Here is an 18,183-nt window from a genome sequence, read left to right as displayed (position 1 = left end):
ATAAATTTAACATTTCGAGGAATTTCCGGTTCACATACCTCCTAGATAAAAACATTCTATGTCACGTTGCTCGACATAATTGTCATAAACACTAAATGAAACTAATAGTTATAAAAGATAATATATATACCACATCCGAATCATAAACAAGACGAGGGCCGATAGAGGCGGATACCAAAATGATGCGTCTCCAACGTATCTATAATTTTTGATTGTTCCATGCTATTATATTATCTATCTTGGATGTTTTATATGCTATTTTATATGATTTTGGGACTAACCTATTAACCTAGAGCCCAGTGCCAGTTTGTGTTTTTCCTTGTTTTTGAGTTTTACAGAAAAGGAATACCAAACGGAGTCCAATTGACCTGCCAATTTTGTGGATTTTTTATGGACCAAAAGAAGCCCCCAAAGTAAAAGAGTTGGGCTAGAAGAGTCCCGAGCTATCCACGAGGGTGGAGGGCGCGCCCTACCCCCTTGGGCGCGCCCCCTATCTCGTGAATGACTTAGAGACCCCCCTAACGTGAGATCGACGCCAAGAATTCCTATAAATACAGAAACCCCCGAAAAGAAAACTAGATCGGGAGTTCCCTCCACACAAGCCTTTGTAGCCACCAAAAATCAACCGGGACCCTGTTCCGGCACCCAGCCGGAGGGGGATCCATCACAGGTGGCCATCTTCATCATCCCATCGCTCACCATGACGAGGAGGGAGTAGTTCACCCTCGGGGCTGAGGGCATGTACCAGTAGCTATGTGTTTGATCTCTCTCTCTCTCTCTCTCTCTCTCTCTCTCTCTCTCTCTCGTGTTCTTGATTTGGCACGATCTTGATGTACCGCGAGCTTTGCTATTATAGTTGGATCTTATGATGTTTCTCCCCCTCTACTCTCTTGTAATGGATTGACTTTTCCCTTTGAAGTCATCTTATCGGATTGAGTCTTTAAGGATTCGAGAACACTTGATGTACGTCTTCCGTGGAATACCCGTGGTAACAATGGGTATTCTATTGATTCACTTGATGTATGTTTTGGTGATCAACTTACGGTCCGGTTCTGTGACCTTGGGAATCTATGCATAGGGGTTGGCACATGTTTTCGTATTGACTCTCCAGTAGAAACTTCGAGGCACTCTATGAAGTTCTTTGTGTTGGTTGAATAGATGAATCTGAGATTGTGTGATGCTCATCGTATAATCATACCTGTGGATACTTGTGGTGACATTGGAGTATCTAGGTGACATTAGGGTTTTGGTTGATTTGTGTCTTAAGGTGTTATTTTACTACGAACTCTAGGGCTATTTGTGACACTTATAGGAATAGCCCAATGTATTGATAGGAAAGAATAACTTTGAGGTGGTTTCGTACCCTACAATAATCTCTTCGTTTGTTCTCCGCTATTAGTGACTTTGGAGTGACCCTGGGATAGTTATATGATCCAATTATGTTATTATTGTTGAGAGAACTTGCACTAGTGAAAGTATGAACCCTAGGCCTTGTTTCTAAGCATTGCAATACCGTTTGTGCTCACTTTTATTATTAGTTACCTTGCTGTTTTTATATTTTTGGATTACAAAAACCTATATCTACCATCCATATTGCACTTGTATCACCATCTCTTCGCTGAACTAGTGCACCTATGCAATTTACCATTGTATTGGGTGTGTTGGGGACACAAGAGACTCTTTGTTATCTGGTTGCAGGGATGTTTGAGAGAGACCATCTTTATCCTACGCCTCCCACGGATTAATAAACCATAGGTCATCCACTTGAGGGAAATTTGTTACTGCCCTACAAACCTCTGCACTTGGAGGCCCACCAACGTCTACAAGAATAAGGTTGTGTAGTAGACATCAAGATCTTTTCTGGCGCCGTTGCCGGGGAGGTTAGTGCTTGAAGGTATATCTTTAGATCTTGCAATCAAATCTTTTAGTTTCTTGTTTTATCACTAGTTTAGTCTATAAAAGAAAACTACAAAAAAACGGAATTGATGGTGCCTCATATGCTTCATCTTTTTATTGTCTTTCGTGAAAATGATGGAAAGGAAAATTGTGCTCAAGTGCTAGAAGAAGAAGTCAATAAATTTTTTGGCACTAAATATTTGAAAGATGAGCATGATTGCAATGTTGTTAGTATGAATTCCTTGAATATCCATGATGCTAATGATATGCAAAGCCACAAGCTTGGGGATGCTATGTTTGATGAAGATGATATTTTTTGTCCCCCAAGTTTTAATGAGAAAATTTATTGTGATGAAAGCATGCCTCCTATCTATGATGACTATTGTGATGACACGTATGCTATAATGAGTAATGACATCCATGAAACTTGTCATCATGATTTTAATGCTCAAATTGATTATGTGAATAATGTATCACATGATAGTTATTTTGTTGAGTTTGCTCCCACTACTATTGATGAGAATAAATTTGTTTATGTGGAGAGTACAAAAATTTCTATGCTTGTCCTCATGAAAAGAATGCTTTATGTGGTGGTTGTATTGTTGAATTCATTCATTATGCTACTGAAAATTATTATGAGGGAGGAATATATGCTTTTAGGAATTGCAATAATATCAAGTTTCATCTCTATGTGTTGAAAATCATGAAGCTATGCTTGTTTTGCTTTCCTATGCTAGTTGATTCTTGTTCCCATAAGTTGTTTGCTCACAAAATCCCTAGGCATAGGAAGTGGGTTAGACTTAAATGTTCTAGTCATATTCTTCGTGATGCTCTCTTTGTTTTTCAATTCCTATCTTTTATGTGAGCATTGTTGAAATCATCATGCCTAGCTAAAAAGGCATTAAAGAAAAGCGCTTGCTGGTAGAAAACCCAATATTTACCCCTACTATTTTTGTCTGTTCACATGATTAAGCTACTGTAGTAACCATGTTTTATAGATTTTGTTTCAATAAAGTTCCAAGTAAAACCTTTGGGATAGCTTACGGTGATAGTTGTGTTGATCCTGCTGAAAATCAGAAACTTTTGCGCCCAATAAATTAGTTTTAGTAATTCACAGAAACGTGCTTTGGATCTGATTCTTTTTGCTCTGGGTTGGTACACAAATTTCTCAGGTTTTCCTAATTTGGCTGAATTTTTCGAGTGACAGAAGTATTCCAGAGTTACAGATTACTACAGACTGTTCTGTTTTGGACCGATTCTGTTTTCTATGTGTTGTTTGCTTATTTTGATGAATCTATGAGTAGTATCGGAGGTTATGAACCATAGAGAAGTTTGAATACAGTAGATATTACACTAATATAAATAAAGAATGAGTTCACAACAATACCTAAGTGGTGATTTTATTTTCTTATACTAACGGAGCTTACGAGTTTTCTGTTGAGTTTTGTGTTGTGAAGTTTTCAAGTTTTGGTCAAAGATTCAATGGACTATGAAATAAGGAGTGTCAAGAGCCTAAGCTTGGGGATGCCCAAGGAACCCCAAGGAAATATTTAAGGACAACCAAGAGCCTAAGCTTGGGGATGCCCCAGATGGCATCCCCTCTTTCGTCTTCGTTCATCGGTAACTTTACTTGGAGCTATATTTTTATTCATCACATGATATGTGTTTTACTTGGAGCGTTATTTTTTTATTTTATTTTTCTTGCTGTTTGAATAATATCCCAAGATCTGAAATTCTTAAATGTTAGAGTATTCACATAGTTACATAATTATTCGACTACTCATTGATCTTCACTTATATCTTTCGGAGTAGTTTGTCGTTTACTCTAATGCTTCACTTACATCATTAGGGCACGGCGGTGGTTTTATTTTGAAGAAATAGATGAACTCTCATGCTTCACTTATATTATTTTGATAGTCTTAAACAGCATGGTAATTTGCTTAGGTTATGAATTTAGTCCTAATATGATGGGCATCCAAGAGGGATATAATAAAAAATTCATATAAAGTGCATTGAATACTATGAGAAGTCTGATTCTTTATGATTGTTTTGAGATATGAAGATGGTGATATTAGAGTCATGCTAGTAGAGTAGTTGTGAATTTGAGAGATACTTGTGTTAAAGTTTGTAATTCCCGTAGCATGCATGTATGGTGAACTGTATGTGATGAAGTTGAAGCATGATTTATTTATTGATTGTCTTCCTTATGAGTGGCAGTAGGGGATGAACGATGGTCTTTTCCTACCAATCTATCCCCTTAGGAGCATGCGCGTAGTACTCATTTTGATAACTAATAGATTTTTGCAATAAGTATGTGAGTTCTTTATGACTAATGTTGAGTCCATGGATTATACGCACTCTCAGCCTTCCACCATTGCTAGCCTCTCTTGTACTGCGCAACTTTCGCCGGTACCATACACCCACCATATACCTTTCTCAAAACAGCCACCATACCTACCTATTATAGTGGAACCCTTTTTCTGGCCGTGGAATTGTCCATGCCATGCCCTGGGGCAGTTCTTTCAAACTCCAATGCATGCAATCTATTGAGCCAAGCATATTTGGGAACCCGCGAGGTTTGTTCGTCTTCAAAAGCCTTGTGGTGTCTTCAGCATTGGGAGCTCTCAAATACTCTGGACCAAACACTTGCACAATTCCGACTGCAGAGCTGTTGACACACATGATGTCTTGACTCTCACCCATGCCAAGTGGTCATCAACTAGATCAGCTAGAATACCGTATGCCAACATACGCAAAGCCACTGTCACCTTTTGAAAGGTGCTATGCCCGAGTTCTCCGACGACATTCCTCCTTTGCTAAAAAAACCAATCATGACTCGCCAGTTTCCCTACAATGCGTTTGAACAACTCGATGCTCATCCTAAAACGGCGCCAAAAGTACAACTCAGGATATGTGGGATTCTCCACAAAATAGTGCATCATCAATCTATTGTCGACATCGATCTTATGCCTCCAATTTTTCTGACGACCCATAACCGAACCACCGTGCTACGGCTTTTTATTGACGTGCATAGCTAGGATCATTGCACGGTCCTCCTCCTCTTGAATATCAAGTTCTTCGTCGGAAGAATCATATGACGAACTCATCTACAATATTGAATTTAAACTAGTCTGTAAAACTACAAACAACACGCATCAAATTCATCTATAAAATATGAAATTGGAAGCAATACATACCTTGCAAGCGTTTTGTCAAACACCTTGTGGGCGCCGAGCGGCAGTGGGCGGCCGGGCGTTGTTCGTCGGAGGAATGGCGCGCTCGATGGGCAGTGGCGACGAGAGAAGGTGGAGGAAGCAGCGGCAACGCGCGGGGATAGGGCGGGGAAGCACCGATGGGTCACCGGAGCAAATAGGGAAGGTGCGAGCGGCGGCGCTAGCGCCTGGATCTGGCTGTTGGTGGAAGTCGCGCGTGGTCGTAGTTGTCCAGCGCGCCGGAGCGGGGGCACGAAATAAACGGCGTTTTGTTCCGCGCGCTGATCCAATTATAGCGCGCGTTTTTTGCGCGTCTGTTGGAGTGCCCGGAACGGGTGCCCGCGCAAGAAAAAGTGATTTTTCTAGCGCTACTAAGATCACGCGCCTGTAGGAGAAACTGCTCCATGCGTTAAAAACCGTCTTTTTTGACATCCGAGACGCTCCATCAAATGCTGCAAAATAGTGCGAGCGGAAAAGAATTTAAAGCACGCCTCCCGCCGTCGTGTAGTATCAACTCCGACAGGCGGCGACAGTGGCCATCCGCCGCTGGCCGCTGTGCCCGCGCGGGTCTCGAATCTCCACCACGGCTTGTGCCCTCCACGCCGCCCCCCCTCTCCCCCCTCCCTTCGGAGGCAGGGCCAGCGGCCGACGGCGACGGCGATGGTGAATGGAGAGCGGCGTTGACGCTGGAGCCACGTCTTGGGTCGCCGCCCGAGTCGCTGGAGCCTATACCGCTCGGGGAAGTTTCTTTCCTTTTTACTGATTGTTTTTCCATATGTAGTGTGCATAGCTTGAGAACTTCAGAACAGATTGATTTGTTTTGAGATCTAATTTCTAAGAACGGATACGGTCGATCAGTTTTTTTTCCCATGCGAAGCAACAATATGCTCGATTGTTTAACACCCTGTGTCACCTTCTGATTAGACACTAGCTACTCATGCCTATTTCTTTGGCGTGTTAGCTGATGCCCTTAGTGTGAACAGTCAGTCAAGGTCTCAAGGACAACTGATTGTGCGTTTCTCTCCCCTGTCAGCAGCTGTTAGCTCATAGTATTATTTTGGGTAAAGGATCGCCGGCCTCGACGGTATTTTGGCAACTTGAACAAACACACAACGGTATGGAGACAGACCTTTCTCTTGTTACAAGTTTCTGACGGTTTTTCCGGAGTTCTTTAGTTTAGGAAATCTTGGTGGATGCATATGTTTCATTTGAAACAATGATGTTGTCCTTGGTCTTATCAGAAAATTAATCTTATAGTTGTCAGCATGTGCAGATGTCACCTGTTGCTGTCATAACATAGGCCAGCTAGGCTGAAATAATCTTCACTATCTACCCATGCTGCATAAAAGCAAGGAAAATAATTGAGCATCGGAATCATTTTGTATCGTCCAACAATGCTCAGAAAGAAGGGGTTGGTCCTTTAAAAGTAGCCGAGCATTAGGTCTGCCTTGTGATTATCTCTTCATTTCCTTTCTTGTGCATCTCCCAAAATATACCGAGTAGTAGCCTCCATCCCAATGAACTTGAGCTCATACACAACTTGAGCACCTGCTAGCACACGAACGAGAAGACCATGTATGCGTTGGCAGAGGCCGTTATGGGCTCTGTGATTAGGGAGCTTGGCAATTTGCTCCATGGCGAGTACAAGCTGTTCAAAGAAACCAAGGATTATATCATGTTTCTTAAAGCTGAGCTCGAGAGCATGCACGTCTTCCTCAAGAAAATGTCAGACACGGAAGAGGAGCCCGACGAACAAACCAAGTGCTGGGTGGGTGAGGTGCGTGAGCTGTCCTACGATATTGAGGACAACGTTTATGATTTCTTGCTTCATTCTGAACATGAATCCAACAACACCCCTCAGCATGGCTTTAGGGGATTCATTGATAAGTGCGTGAATTTGTTGAGTCACTTCAGTTCAAAATTTTCGTTTGGTCATCATCATGAGACCATATACGAGTTTCAAGGCCTCAAGAGACGTGTTGTGGAGGCAAGCGAGCGACGCACGAGGTACAAGCTTGATGACGCTATCTTGAAGCCAAACAACACAGCCATAGATCTTCGCCTGCTCGCACTCTATGCAGAGAAGACGGCCCTTGTTGGCATCGAGGGGCCAAAGGGGGAACTAATTCAGTTGATGATGGATCAAAAAAGTGTTTCTGCAGGCCAGCTGAAGGTTCTCTCAATTGTGGGATTTGGAGGTCTTGGTAAGACTACACTTGCAAATCAGATTTATCACCAACTAGAGACCCAATTCGAGTCTCGAGCTTTTACTTCCGTGTCCCAGAAACCAAATATAAGGAAGATTTTGAGACATATACTTTCTCAAGTTGGTTATGTAGCCCGGAAGGATACCAACATGGAAATGTGGGATGAGGATGAATTGATCAGGACAGTCCAACAATTTCTTAAGAACAAGAGGTGACTTTACTCCAAAGTAATTTATCATGTCTGGTATATTTTCTATTAAACCATTGTTTTACTGAATATTTTAGCTAGCTAGTATGTTGTTGCCGAAATTCCTGCAGGTCGGTGCTGTTCTTACAGGCTTACATAATCCCTGTTTAAGATCCATTGGGAAGGTCATTTGATTAGTGCAACAAATTAAGCCGTCAAATTTCATAAAGACTGCTCTATAATCATGCAATTAGTTGATTCTTGGAAACTTTGTTGTCACTTAATAAGAAACAGTCTGCAAAGTCAGAAATCGGTATGGCTCCTCCAAGCGCCAACATAAAATTCAGTGTTGACAACATACATGGTTCCATTCAGCTTGGCAGGTGGACTATCCTTGTTTTATTTTAGCTAGCTACTCGTGGGCTCTTCTGACATCACGAAGGCTCAACTAACATGCATAATCTTATGCGGATTTATCCGAAACAAACATGAACATTCAAAGTTTATTCATATAACATTTTACCTTTGCATGAGACTCATTATACTTCGGATGAAATTCTTTGGCAGATACTTTATTGTCATCGATAACATATGGGATGAAATCACATGGAACATTGTTAGATGCGCTCTTCCAGAAACCATGAAAGGTAGCAGAGTAATAACAACTACACGAATTCATACTGTGGGTATGGTGTGCTGCTCCAATCATTGTGAGTATGTTTATAGGATGAAGTCACTAAGCAACCAAGAGTCAAGGCAGTTATTTTTCAAGAGAGTATTTGGCTCAGAAGATCTTTGTCCTCCTTTTCTGGAAGAAGTTTCATGCAAAATTTTAAGAAGATGCGGCGGCTTGCCACTCGCAATTATTATTATATCTAGCCTTTTGGCTAGTCAACGAAGCAAACTGAAGGAGCAGTGGGAGCATGTACTGAATTCTCTGGGCTCCATCTTGGAAGTGCATCCCACGTTGGAGGGAATGAGACAAATACTAAGCCTTAGCTACAAAAATCTTCCTCACTATCTGAAGACATGCATGCTATATATCGGTATATATCCAGAGGATTACACAATCGAGAAGAATGATTTGGTTAGACAATGGGTAGCCCAAGGTTTTATAAGTAAAGCCCATGGGCGAGATCGGGAGGATGTTGCAGAGGGCTATTTTAATGAGCTTGTCAACCGCAGCATTATTCAACCAGTAGATACAAATTCTAATTACGAGGTCTTGTCCTGCAGAATACATGATATGATGCTTGATCTTATTATACACAAGTGCAGGGAAGAGAATTTTATAACCGTAACAGACGAATTACAGGACATGGTTGGATTGCATGGTAGGGTCCGTCGACTGTCACTCAACTTGGATGGTGTAACAGATGCCACAGTCTTGGGAACCATCAGGCTCTCACAAGTAAGAGTGCTAGCGAGATTTGGTACCTCAGAATACAAACCTTCTTTATCAGAGTTCAAGCACCTCCGGGTATTAACTCTCGAGTTTGCAATAGGAAACAATGGACCTGTCCTACTAGACCTCACTGGAATGTGCCATTTGTTCCAATTGCGCTATCTAAAAGTTTTTGCTACTTTGTTAGTGCTACCAGAAAAAATTCGGGGACTACAACAATTGGAGACGTTGGAATTAGGAGCTTCGGCTCGAGTTCCACTTCCACCAGATGTTGTCCATCTGCGCCGGTTGTTGCACTTAACTACTCCTTTTGGGACACGTTTTCCCGACGGGATTGGAAACTTGACAAAGATACGTAGACTGGGACACTTTGATTTGTCAGGGAACTCAATAGACAACATCAGAGACCTTGGAGGTTTGACCGATTTGAGGGATCTTAGAATTGACTATAGCAAGTGTAAACGTGCGGCAGATGTGAGTAACATACATATGGATGCTTTGAGCTATGCACTTGACAAACTTTGCAGCTCCAAATATTCTTCGTGCTGCCTTCTTCAGAGACTTCGTATGTGGTGCATGTTACCTAGGGTTCCCAACTCTATAGGAGAGCTCCGTAATCTCCACCACCTTGAACTTAAGGTTATAGAGGTGCTGGAGGATGATATTGGAATTCTTGCACAGCTGCACTCGCTTATCCACCTTGAATTGCACATCTTCGGTACTCCGAAACGGGCCATCATGTTTGGAACGGGATTCCCTGTTCTCAGTTGTTTTAGGATCACATGTATCAAGATATCATTCCTGACCTTCGAGGCAGGGGCATTGTCCAAGCTCCAACGGTTGGAGATAAATTTTAACGCACATGGATGGGAGGATCAGCAGGGCACTCCACCTATCGGCATCGAGCAACTGCCAGGTCTCAAGAAGGTCATTGTACGCATTGGGTGCTACCAAGCAAAGGAATCCGATAGAAAAGCTGCACAGTATGCTCTAGGAAATGCCATTGACATGCACGCGGGTGACCGTACAGCTAACATCGTCAAGTGCAAAGACATCTTGTATTGTTTTGAAGACTTTGGATGGGAGGATATCAAGAATTCAAGATTACCGATGTTGTTAACTTCAGAACTTGAAGGCCAAATGCCGGTGTGTATGTACACTGCTACTGTAAATGAGCCAAAAAATAATAATGTTACACCTCATTGTTTGTCTATCGGTTGATTTTCTTATCATGGTCATATACTTCTCCTTTTGTATTCCCTGCATATATTGTGTTTGTGACTTGGCCATGCTTCCTTCTTTTCCAGATCTCACAGGGATGCACATGAAATTGCTCTGTTCCAAAATATGGCATTGGCCACAATTTGTCGGGTTGTCGTCGACGAGATTTCTTCGTCAAGTGGGATTGACCAAGTGATTATCTTGGATTGCCACGCCAGCACTTGCTTCACGTGTACAAGTGATGAACTGTTCGTAGAGAAATGTGGATGGGCGTTGCATACCCACATACATCTACATGCTTTGCCGTTACAAGATTCTGCTTTCGCTCTGTTGATTTGCGTTTCTCTCTGAAGAACCTGTTTTCTACCAGCAGGGACCTATAAAAACTGAGCACGTTTCCTGTATATTTTATTTTGGCCTGATGTTTACTACTCTGCCATGTGAACATATTTATAGAGAGTACTTTCTTTTTGAATTAATCACATGTATATGGGAGGAACGGCATCATAGTATCATATGCTACAACATGCTAAACTAAGCCTTCTAACCTGATAGTACAAAATATACCCCTTGGCCCTCATGGCCTGAACCATTTTGTTGTGGAGACTTAGCCCTATAAACTGAATTTTCCTTTTGTGTGTGCGTGTTACACATATCACATAGTCATAATATTTGCACCAAAATTTCCAAGGCTACTTGTCATAGCATGACGTACATCCATAGAAACAGAAACCAACTTCCTTCACAAACTTTTGATATGAAAAATGCTAAGTACATTCTGAATATTGCCATCAGAAGAAGAGGGAGCGAGAGAAGAACAAAGAGCAGAGCACTCCAAAGATCACTGAATGCAGTTAGCCTGCTGCCTACATCTAACCTCAGTTGGCGTCCTGTTCTTGCATGCCCTGAGCTTTATATTTTCACTGCACTTACCTGTTCGTGCAATTAACTTCCCATATAAACTTGATCGACCCTGATTGTAGCAGCTTTAGTACTGAGAGGAGAGTATCTTTACTATTAACAATATCACTCCATGAAGATGCAATACTCTCCTAATCTGCATGGCAGGTTGATGTATATCTTAATGTGTTCTAAGTAGCTCATTTAAGCAGAGATGTTGCCCTGCAGAACATCTTTTGAAGAACACACCTATATGAGTCTGATTGCTATACGTCGCAATCTATGAGAGTAGGATGCTCTCTAGTAAACTCATGAAAGGTCTCGGAATATGACGCATAAGCTCCAGCCGCGGGGAAGACCCATGGTAGCCAAGTATCGGTTAAGGCTTTGTGTGAAGTTAGATTCGCAGAAAACTTGCAGTTCAAGGCCTAGTCCACTGTTCAAGTTCTTACTAGTGTAGCATAGAGTTTTAGGTGGAAGTTCAACTTAATAGTCTCCACTGCAGTACCGGTATATAAAACAGTGATTTGGAATCAAAGGCAAATTTTGTATGCCTCTGGGATCTGGTGGGGGATTGATAGAATTTTGTCTATATATTGGGCCAGCCCAATAACAATTTCAGAAATTCCTAATAAATCCTAGAGACGCATTGCAGCCCATTCGTGCAAGGCAAGAGGTGGAACCAAAGTTTAGTCCCCCATGGCTAGTTTGGTGGGAGTTGGACCTCCTTATAAGGGAGGTTGTTTCCCCACATATATGAGCATGTGAACAAGAGGGACATTCACGCGCACTCCTCCTCCACCGCCCATCACGCCACACCACGCCACGTCACGGGTTGCGGGAATGAGCCGAGTTGATGTCTAAATTTTTCCACACACGAAAGTTGAAAAGATTTTTGCTATAGTGGAGACTGAATGTGAACGGCGTATCCCTTCGGCTGCTGGCTGCTCACTTAATCTCCCACTCTTCTTTTCACCTCCCGTCGCTCCCCTCTTGCCTACTTCTCCTGTGCCTATAAAAGAGAGGTCGCTCCTCTCGAGATAGACATGTCAGAAGATCATCTCCCTCTCGCCACCGAGTTCCAGTCTCTGAGCTGCTGCTACGATCTTCCTCATCCCGGCTTGCGGCGTGCACCGCAGGTCGGGACAGTAGGCCTTCGGAACCGCACCTCATTGAGTCCTATACGGGAGAAGGCTGATAAGGTTTTTGGGGAGCGCTCTGCGCGACTACAGACCGATTCATCACGGACACTCCTAACACCAACGACCACTTCCCCAACGACGATTTCTTCCCCGACGTCGACAACCTCTTCGATGACATGGCTGGCGAGGATGTTGACCCCAAGACCAGTGCTTCTGCTGCTGTACCGTATGTATTCATGCTCTTTCTATTTGAGGTTCTTCTACAGTTTCTGTCTTTAGTGTCTGCTCTAGATATGTTTGGTTCTACTTCATATATGCAAATGCTATTTACCTTCTCTCTGTCAGATAGCATGACCTATTTTTTCTCTGCTATATTAGCCATGCTTTATCTAGTATTTCTGTTAATAAAATCATTTGGTAAATTGCTCATATTTCTAACATATTCTACCAAAAATTAGATCGCTTCAGGAAGATAAATGCATTGAACTGAAAGGAAGCTGTGTAAATTTCTAGCACGTGTCTTGATGAAATAAATTGTGAACATAATGCGTTGTCGCCCAAATATGAGTGGAATGACCTTTTACAAACACGTGAGATGCAAGTATGTGAGAGAATACCGTATAACATTTGAGGTTTATAAGAGCAACTCTAGCCGATCCCCTAAAAGGCTATAACAGGCACCTAGCTAGCCGATCCTCTCTAAAAAGAACTCCGCCTCCTATCTGGCGCCTAAATATGCCCGGCCAGGACAACGCGGAGTAAAAATTCTTCCTCTCCCGCATCTCCCCTCCCCCCCCCCCCACACACACTGCCTCTTCGCTGTCGCACCTCCCGGTGACATTCCATCGGCCCCGCCGCTACCTCACCGCCCCCCTTGGCCCTCGCCGCCCTTCTGCCTGACCCCGAGCATTCGCCGGCCATCGCCATCGTCGGAACCAAGGTGAAACGTCACCACCGCCTCCTTAACCGATTCGTCGGATTGCTCTCGAATCTTATTCTTGGTTGGCGGCCGCTGCATATGACCTTGCATGTGCACCGTTATAGGTCTTCCCCACGCGTTGCAGCGCGCCGGTTTGGCCTGAACATCATCGTCCGGCCGGCGCACCACCACCACCTTGCAAGTGTTCGACGGGTTGCTTAGGTGATTTTTTATTTTTTATTTCTTTCTTCCGTTTTGTTTTATACAATCAAATTGAACCGAGCCGTTTGAATTGAAGATGAAGAGGATGAGAGAGATGATCTTCGAGGACTCATCGTCATCCAAAGAGGAAGAAGACAACGAAGACCTTGAAACTGTTCTTGGCATGATTTTCATTGATGTAGTTGGCGGACGAGGAGAGGGTCGTAGTTTGGCCGGATACAACTCAACCATGATGGAGCAGAGGGCCATGCCAAGATCATGGGAGATTACTTTGATCCAAATTCAACCTATCTGGAGAAGTACTTTCGTCGGCACTTTTTGATGCACACAAGTCTTTTTCTCACCATTGCAAAAGCCGTTGAGAAGTATGATGATTGGTTCAAGCTTAGAAGGAATGCATGCAGAGAGATAAGTACAAGCCCTCTGATGAAGTGCATTGTGGCTGTTCGATTTTTGGCATATGGCTGGGCCGATGCAATTGATGACTATGGCTGCATTGGTGAAGACACAATCTTGGAGGCCGTTCGAAGGTTCACTAAAGCAGCGATCGATGTTGTTGGACCAGAGTACTTGAGGGCACCCAAAGAGGAGGGAACCGAGAGGCTAATGGCAAAGAGTGACGCAAAAGGATGGCCAGGGATGCTTGCATCACTTGACTGTGTGCACTGGACATGGCAGAATTGTTCTGCAGGGTGAAAAGGTCAGTACAAAGGCCACTGCAACAATCCAACGATCATTCTTGAGGCAGTTGGAACGAAGGACCTTTGTATATGGCATTCATTCTTTGGTTTGTAGGCTCTCACAATGACCTGAATGTGCTATCCAGATCACAACTATTTGCTAGGCTTATTACAGGAGATGCTCCTCTTTGCAACTATACAGTTAATGGGCACAATCTGCACTATGGCTTATTACCTTGCAGATGGCATCTATTCCCCAAGGGCCACATTAGTTAAAATAATTCCCCATCCAAAAGGTAAGAAAAATATTTACTTTGCCCAACGTCAAGAGGCTAGGAAAGATGTGGAGGGAGCCTTTGGTGTGCTTTAGAAGCGTTTTGCAATTGTTCGTGGCCTTGCCGAGTACTGGAGCTCCATGGTTCTATGGCAAATTATGATGTGTTCCATCATATTGCATAACATGATCATTGAAGATGAGAGAGATATGCCTGAGGGCTATCGATACATCACCAACAAGACTCCGGTTGATTCAGAGTATGATCCAAATTGGACCCATGCATTTCTTGAAGCACATCGTAGGATCGAGAACCGACAAGTTCATAATCAGCTCCAAAAAGATCGTGTTGAGCATCATTGGCAACTTCATTGCACTTCCTAGTTGTGATTTTATTTGGTACATTTGAACCATTTGGTGTGTTTAAATTTGAATAATTTGATTTGTAAACTTTGAATACCGTTTGTAAACTATATTCGTGATTTGTTTGAACCTTCATATTTATCTTTAGTTTTTATATGTGTGCTAATATGTAGTTGCAAAGTAAACTACAATTACATAAGTTAGAAAAAACAAAATGATACTTCGTTATATTGAGGGGATTGACTAGTTCCAGCCAAAAGTTAATGGAGTAGATATACTCCACTAAGAGCATGTACAACCGGACTTGGCAAATCTGACTCCTCAATGCTCGCGGACGCGCGTCCGTGGACAGTGACCGAGCAGGCCTCAAAAAATGTATTCCCCATCCGGATACCTCCAATTAGAAACCTCAAATTCATATTATTACATGCAATGTGGAACCTAATCTAAGCGGATCTCGCCCGGTACCGCTCCCCGCTCGCCAAGTACCGCTCCCCGCTCACCCGGTACCGCTCCCTGCTTGCCCGACTCTGCCCTGGCCATGTCTAGAGGCCGGCTGCGCTCCTCAGAATGTTGGTCCGATCGCCGGCAAGGCAGAGTAGGGCATGCAACACGAGCCGGCTCATGGGACTCAAGGCGGCGCCGTCTCCCATGCCCTACTCTTCCTCGTTGGAGCCCGGAACACGAAGGGTGCCGGTGGTCGTCAGATCGATGATGATCCGTTCGGGGATGAGCCGCTGACGTCCACCATGATGCGGTTGCGTCGCCCCGACTGATGTCCCATACGGGGCGCCGAAGAATGCGACTCCGTCTCGCTGACGTCCGCCGCCTTCCACGCCCGGTGCCTTGCATGGCGGGCCGCCGTGCCATGGTCTCGTGGGACGATGGTGCGTCCCGAATATCGGTGCGCCAAGGAAGGGGTTGTGCGTCCGCCAGCGCGTTCGGACACCAGACAGACCACACGGCCTTCCGCGAGGCAGCTACGGCTAGCCTAGCGTCGGATCATGCACCATTTGGGCGGATGCAATGGATTCCCAACCGATGGAGTCCGAGCGCAGCCGTGCACGGGCATCCTCCCGGGCAAAGCGGAGCGCAAGCCGGACGACCATCTCCTCCTCGGTGCCGTGTGGGATGAGTTCGGAGTCGACGGGTCTAGAGGTGAAGGACTCGGATTCGCTGCCCGCCATACCGGAGACGGCTGGTAGGGGCCGCAGACGAGCTTGGGTGGCGGAGGGGAGTGGAAGGAGGGGAGTGAAGTGGCTAGGGTTTGGTCCGGCGAGCGGATGGGGAGGAATTTATGTGTGGTCGGGTGGGTCAGTATAGGCCGGGTTCGACGTGGCGGGCGCGCCCGGGCGCCCCCTTATCCGCCCCATATTTGGGCTGGATATAGGGGTGCCGGTCAGCCCGGGCATTTGAGGGCCGTTTGAAGGGCCTGACTGGGTCAAAAAATTGCTCTAAAAGGAGCAAAATACTAAAAACCGAGGGTCGTCATCCTACATATAATATGCACTATGAAGTACTAGTAATTAGCCTAACTTGACGACTTATATAGATGTGGTATATGGACTCACAAAGGTGTGGCGATGTGTATGTGAGGCATAGACTGCTAGATCAGGGTTTATCGGCAAGGATGCACGGATTACACACACTTTACATCTGGTTTTTACACACAAGGAAGACCAAAGTATGGCAAGATGGTAAGGTGCCTTCGATTCGAGACCGATCTCGATCAAAGCATCTGAGCTTTGAGCCTGGTGCCCGACGATCGACCGGAAGCTCACCCTAATCAGTTTCCATGTCGTCCGTAGGAACGACGCCAAACACATGCAACCGCAAGGTAGCCACCCACAAGAAATCTAGGAATGCAGCGGTACAATCTGCGGTGGCGGCGGGCGCCGTGACGACCTCGCGACGGCACATGGGGCAGCTCTCTTTCTCCTGCAGCCACCTCTCTACGCACCGCCCGTGGAACCGGTGCCCGCACGGCGTCTCCTTCCACGCCGCGGCGTCGTCCTCCTCCAAGCAGATTGGACAGCCGAGATCATCCTCGTCGCAGGGCGCGTCCACCGTCTTGAGCGCCTCGGCCACCAACGCGGCCAACTCCGGGTCGTCTGGATCTCCCATGACGCCGACGAACGCGGAGTCCTCGTGACCACCTTCTTCTTGTGGCAGGTTCATGGCAAGCGATGGCATCAAGCTAGCCATCGCGCTTGAGAGAAATCGAAGAGCTTGATCAGTTCCTCGCCGGCTACGTACGTAGGTACGTACGTGATGGTGAAGTGAAACCGGATCTGATCGCAGGAGATCGATGCTTTGGGAGGCAATGGGAATATGCGAGCGTGCGGCAGTTTACTTATAGTGCTTCGGGCTTGGATCGTAGGAGCGATCGATCGGAAACACGTTCTTGTGCCGGAGTAGGATAGGATTACCACGGGTACGTACGCCCGACTTCATTTTTATATCGATCTCGTTCCGGCAGGAAGCAACGAGTTCGTCTCTGATCGGCATGTTGGGCAGTTGGACTCCGTCATGGGGGGATTTTCCAACGAAATTTCTACAGAACTTCGGATTTCGGATTACCACGGGTACGCCCGACTTCATTTCTACAGAACTTCGGATTTCGGATTTTCCAACGAAATTGATCATGCAACTCTGATTTTGTAGAAACACGGTACAGAGCCAGACGCTCATCCACTCATCCCTATGAACGCACGCACGCACACTCTATTCATATGAGTGTCTTCGAGTGACCGAGCTGGCACATCATCTTGACATTGACAAACTCGCCACAGATTCCTTTGTAGTCAACGGAAACGTCTCCTCCCGCTGAACGCACATCGTCGGAAATAAATCTAGAAAAATGCTAGCACCAACCTCAAGTCTAGGACTTGAACGGATACCCACTGTCCTTTTAACCATCCAACCACTCGTTGGTTTGTAACTCTGTTATGAGTCTAGTGACACGTCAGATCATATTTTGCAACATAGCGTATGTAGATACTATTTTCGTGTACTTAAAACCTAGCTAAGCGCTAGCCCCCAACCTCGCCACCATTGCTGTCGGCTGGTTGCAGCGGCGCTTGGACCCATGTCCCGCTTGTTACGGTGGTGCTACTTATCCGCGTTTGCAACTGCATCTTAGGACATCTCTAGCCGATCCCCAATGACCAGTTAAAAGAGGATAAATTAGTTTTTTCTTCTCTAACCGAGAACTAACATAACCCCCCAACCTGTTAGGGAGGGGGGGGGGGGGGGAGGGGAGGGGCGATTTACACAGACTCGACCGCGACTCACAAATATACTCAGCCGACCCCTCATGGACTGAAAATTCTCCACCCACTTCGCCTCACCTCCCACCATCCCCGCCTCCCAATCCCTGCCGGAGCGTCATCACCCTTAGCTGCATCCACTTTGGCGCCGGCCCGCTGCCGATAATGGACGGATCCAGCTGCCACCCGTCCCCAGCGCAGATCCGTGTCGCCACAAGCGGCCCCGAGCTTGTGGCCATGGCGGTGCAACTTTCTCCCGTGCCGGCGTACTTCCTCCCGCGTCGTC

The 18,183-nt window shown here is 45.2% G+C and overlaps 2 protein-coding genes across 2 annotated transcripts; one reads left to right on the top strand and one right to left on the bottom strand.

The window, feature by feature from the left end:
- The first annotated feature begins 6,681 nt into the window (after window positions 1-6,681).
- Window positions 6,682-10,128, top strand: LOC123084230 (disease resistance protein RGA5-like). Its single transcript, XM_044505943.1, has 3 exons — window positions 6,682-7,526; window positions 8,070-8,149; window positions 9,095-10,128. Exons 1-3 carry the CDS (start codon window positions 6,682-6,684, stop codon window positions 10,126-10,128), a joined length of 1,959 nt encoding a protein of 652 aa, XP_044361878.1.
- Window positions 10,129-16,306: 6,178 nt separating this feature from the next.
- LOC123082982 (E3 ubiquitin-protein ligase RNF181-like) lies at window positions 16,307-17,027 on the bottom strand. The gene has a single exon (XM_044505153.1). The coding sequence runs from the start codon at window positions 16,831-16,833 to the stop codon at window positions 16,411-16,413; it is 423 nt and encodes a 140-aa protein (XP_044361088.1). The 5' UTR covers window positions 16,834-17,027; the 3' UTR covers window positions 16,307-16,410.
- Between the last annotated feature and the right edge of the window lie 1,156 nt (window positions 17,028-18,183).

Source organism: Triticum aestivum, chromosome 4A (genome assembly GCF_018294505.1).
Source record: "Triticum aestivum cultivar Chinese Spring chromosome 4A, IWGSC CS RefSeq v2.1, whole genome shotgun sequence".
In the NCBI taxonomy this organism is placed as follows: Eukaryota; Viridiplantae; Streptophyta; class Magnoliopsida; order Poales; family Poaceae; genus Triticum; species Triticum aestivum.
This window is presented reverse-complemented; position numbering and strand designations above follow the sequence as displayed.

What these genes read in the sequence shown, in the direction of transcription:
- LOC123084230 (XM_044505943.1), top strand. Translation starts at nt 6,682, where the DNA reads ATGTATGCGTTGGCAGAGGCCGTTATGGGCTCTGTGATTAGGGAGCTT. An exon ending in CAATTTCTTAAGAACAAGAG is followed by an intron (nt 7,527 to 8,069) that starts GTGACTTTACTC and finishes ATTCTTTGGCAG; the next exon opens with ATACTTTATTGTCATCGATA. An exon ending in TCTTCCAGAAACCATGAAAG is followed by an intron (nt 8,150 to 9,094) that starts GTAGCAGAGTAA and finishes CTACTTTGTTAG; the next exon opens with TGCTACCAGAAAAAATTCGG.
- LOC123082982 (XM_044505153.1), bottom strand. Translation starts at nt 16,833, where the DNA reads ATGGCTAGCTTGATGCCATCGCTTGCCATGAACCTGCCACAAGAAGAA.